Source organism: Megalopta genalis, chromosome 5, assembly GCF_051020955.1.
Source record: "Megalopta genalis isolate 19385.01 chromosome 5, iyMegGena1_principal, whole genome shotgun sequence".
Classification (NCBI taxonomy): Eukaryota; Metazoa; Arthropoda; class Insecta; order Hymenoptera; family Halictidae; genus Megalopta; species Megalopta genalis.
Window position 1 is genome coordinate 13,843,764 of NC_135017.1, and position 4,231 is coordinate 13,847,994.

The window sequence follows — 4,231 nt, forward strand, 5'->3', positions numbered from 1 at the left end:
GTTGCGCCATTGCATAATCAACGTAGAGAGTTATTAACATGAAAATAACCGGGGGAACGGTTGTTCCTCGTTAGCATCCTTATAATATACGTATATCTATAGTCCGGCACCCGGTTATGCAACCCGCTGATTTAGGCCACGTGGAAATGTCAAAGTGGCGAATTTTTGGCTGGACCATCCTGCTCTCCTCTCCTCTCCTCTCCTCTCTCTCTCTCTCTCTTTCTCTTTCCCTTTCTTCCGTCGAACTCTGATTTCATCTTTTCGTGAATAGCTTAGGATGTATTTGGGGAAAGTTTCCTCTCCGGCGCCCGTATAAAAGCGCATCACGGTCCCATATGAATCATATTCGAAATAGCAGCTTCCTCCATTGGACTTGACCAACAGGAACCACCTAGAATCCAAAATGAAATTCGTCGTGAGTATTCGTACACAATTATTACATAGCATTCGAGGCTTATTACGAACAACAATTCTTTACTTATTGTTATTTTTTACTTCTTATTATTCCCTACTTACTTAACTTATTTTTTACTTACTACTGTTTATTTCCTGGTTTTTATTATTTCCTACTTATTATTACCTCCTACTCATTACTATTTTCTGCTTATTATTATTATTTTCACTTAATATTTCTTTCTTATTATTATGTAATTATTTAAAAAAACAATTGAACGTTGGCGTCTAGAACAGGCTTGGCAGTCGGTGCGTTAAAAAAATAGCCTAGAGAAAATATTTTACTTAAGAATCTATTTTATTTAATCGAAGAGAAAATATATCACCGATCTTCAACCGAGAAACATTGCAACGAGTCTCTTATTCTTGAAAATAAAAGAAAAATTCGATCGCGATCGCCTGAAATAATTTTGCCAAATTTTCTGGATAATTAATAAGCAATATTTTCCCCAGATCGTCTGTTTCGCCATGGTGGCCGTAGCCGCAGGAGACGTTCAGAACGTCGTACAACACCCGACGGCCATTCTGAAGCAGTCGCAGGACTTATCGTCGGACGGCGCCTACTCCTACGCCTATGAAACCGAAAACGGGATCTACCGTGCCGAAAGCGGAAGTCCGGTCGTCGTGGACCCGACTAGCCCGCCGGTTGTCGTCAGCCAGGGGCAATACCAGTACACAGCGCCCGACGGTACACCGATCGCCGTTTCCTACGTTGCCGACCATAACGGATACCAACCGCAGGGCGAGCACATCCCGACGGTTTCGCCGCTGATTCAACGGGCCCTCGAGTACATCAGGGCTCACCCGCCCAAACCCGAAACCCAGGCGTTCTAAAATGATACAAGCGGCCCCCCTCTGCTCGTTTACGATCGATACCTGTACATAAGTTTACCAAAATTGTTCGCTAATAAATATCTTTGAAAGAATCTCGCGAGACTTTCATTTTGCGACGCTGAGATTTGAATTTGAATTTGAATTGTCGCGAGGGCGCTGCCATCCGCGGAAAAAGGCCGCCAGATTTGAATCGTTGCTTCTTCATTCGGATATGAAGATAGCTTGATTTTTGATAATATAAAGGATTTAATGATTTATCATTAAATTGAGAGAAAATGGAAAGTTCAAACATTTAAGAATGCAACGATTACGAGATTGAAGAATTTATGTATTTAAAAATTGCTGAGTCAGGAGATTGGAATATTTAAATGTTCAGAAATTGCTGGGTCAAGGAATTGAATAATTTAAATATTCAGAAATCAAGAAATTGGATAATTTAAATATTCAGAAATCAAGAAATTGGATAATTTAAATATTCAGAAATCAAGAAATTGGATAATTTAAATATTCAGAAATCAAGAAATTGGATAATTTAAATATTCAGAAATCAAGAAATTGGATAATTTAAATATTCAGAAATCGTTGAATCGAGAGATTGGGTAATTTAAATATTCAGAAATCGTTGAATCGAGAGATTGGATGATTTAAGTATCCAGAAATCGTTAAATCAAGAAATTGGATAACTTAAATATTCGAAAATCATAAATATTGAAAAAATCAATTCATAAATATTGAAAATCGTCGAATATAGTAGTTGGAAAATTTCAAAGCCGAAGGAGTTATGAAAATCGGAAACACTTCGCACCTAATCTTGAGACTCACTGTCCTGGAACTCGTCATTACGTTTTTTTACGATAGACCACTACGCTCTACTGATCGGCGTCCGCGCTCGTGCTCCGTGTAAACAAAAGAATAGAGATAGTTGGATAAAAATCTGAATGGATGATTTCCACCTCCTTTTTCTAGAATCTCAGACGTCACGAGAAAACGTCAGATTATCTTAACCTCGTCATCTCCTGGATTATTCTGCAATCCTCCGGCCAGCCGATGGATCGGATTCACGCTGACGCCTTTATGGCGACGAAAGATCAACGCTATAGTAATCGAGAAGATCATCTTCTAATCGTCATCGATTTATTTGCTCAGAAATCTTCAATTAGCATTTTGCTAATTGAACCTCTGCTTGTACGCGATGCGCTTGTTCGCTCGATTGCTATCGTAAACGCGATCTGAAAGACAACGCTGCTTAGACAGATCAAAAGTAGAAACTTCGCTCTATAAAACTAGCCTAAGTACATAGTCGTTCGATTATTTTTCCCAAAGTTACAGTAGCTTGAACATTGGAGACTTTTTATCCAGGATTTAAACAGGACCCAGTTTCGATCTTCGACGAAAATGCATTATACTATTGCACCTGAGAGTGCCAAGATAAAGCACTTTAGGAGCATCGAAAGAGGACATTTCGTGCTTTAAAACTAGTCTAACTCCATCATCGTTCGATCATTTTCCCCAAAATTACAGCAACTTGAACATCGAAGACTTTTTCTCCAGGATTAAAACGGGACCCAGTTTCGATCTTCGATGAAAATGCATTATACTATTACATCTGAGAGTGTCAAGATAAAAAAATTTAGGAGCATCGAAAGAAGACATTTCGCGCTTTAAAACTAGTCTAATCCCATCATCGTTCGATCATTTTCCCCAAAATTACAGCAACTTGAACATCGAAGACTTTTTCTCCAGGATTTAAACCAGTTTCGATCTTCGATGAAAATACATTATACTATTGCACCCGAGAGTGTCAAGATAAAGCATTTTATGACCATCGAAAGAAGACATTTTGCGCTTTAAAACTAGCCTAACTCCATCATCGTTCGATCATTTTTCGCGATGCTGAAGCTGCTTGAACATCGGCGAAAGTCGACATTCGTGGACCTCGTACACCAAGAATTTCGTCCGGCGAGATTCACAGACCGCTTAAATCTATCTATTTGTCCGTTTGATTTAAATTTATCTATGACTGTCATTCTGTCATCCGTCGGCCGCCACCGGCCCGATGACGATCATCGATCCGAGGGCGGATTATGACAACGTGCTCTTCTTAAGTAATCCCGCGCAGCATAACTGAGAGGTCATGCTACGCCTCGACTCGAGATTTGTGGCTGGCCGACCCACCCATCTTCATTCGACGAACAATGCGGACTATCGATAATGCCGTGAATCGCTTCGATCCGTTTCGTAACGCCGTTTGCTTTGCATGAAAAGAAAAAGAGAGAAAAAAAATGAATGAATCTCGAAGAAACGATGCTTTCATACAGAATCTATTATATTTTTAACAATCGCAATTATACCGCGAACGATCGGAATGCTCGTCCATTGTGTTCAATCCCCGGGAAACCTTTTGAATATTCCTTGAAAAATCACCGAAGAAGATCTCGCGCGATTCGCAATACGATCTCCAAGGTTCGCGCGCCGTTTCAATCGACGTCGGATCCGGGCGAAATCGAATCGTCGGATACGATAAACTCTGCCGAATTTTCCGTTCAGCTTGTGAACGAATAACAATAAACAATTATAAGAACGAATTGCGAGGCTCGAATAATCGTATCATCTCTTCCAAAATCGTCCATTTGTTGTTTAAAAGCCGAGGAACAATTGGAGAGAATTTATTGTACATTGCTCAACGAAATTAATAGTAATAAAAAGTGGCCAGATTTGACTCGATGATAACTTCGCGAAGAATCATCGTAGGACGATGATTGTTTTTTTTAAATTAAAGCTTGAAGCCTCTACTTTGAGACGATGTTTCTGAATTTTAAGTTCGATGGTCCATCGACACTGTAACCCTTTAAAAGCGAGGCCATGTTTGTCATAAATCGCCATATTTGCCGTATTGAAAATTGCCAACTTTAACCGAATGCACGGACTTGGCAAAATTTTTTTC

General features: G+C 39.7%; 1 protein-coding gene across 1 annotated transcript; it reads left to right on the plus strand.

Annotated features, from left to right (window-relative positions):
* Positions 1-268: 268 nt before the first annotated feature.
* On the plus strand, positions 269-1,379 carry LOC117226866 (larval cuticle protein LCP-17). Its single transcript, XM_033481627.2, has 2 exons — positions 269-415; positions 907-1,379. The coding sequence occupies exons 1-2, from the start codon at positions 404-406 to the stop codon at positions 1,285-1,287; spliced, it is 393 nt and encodes a 130-aa protein (XP_033337518.2). The 5' UTR covers positions 269-403; the 3' UTR covers positions 1,288-1,379.
* Positions 1,380-4,231: the final 2,852 nt, after the last annotated feature.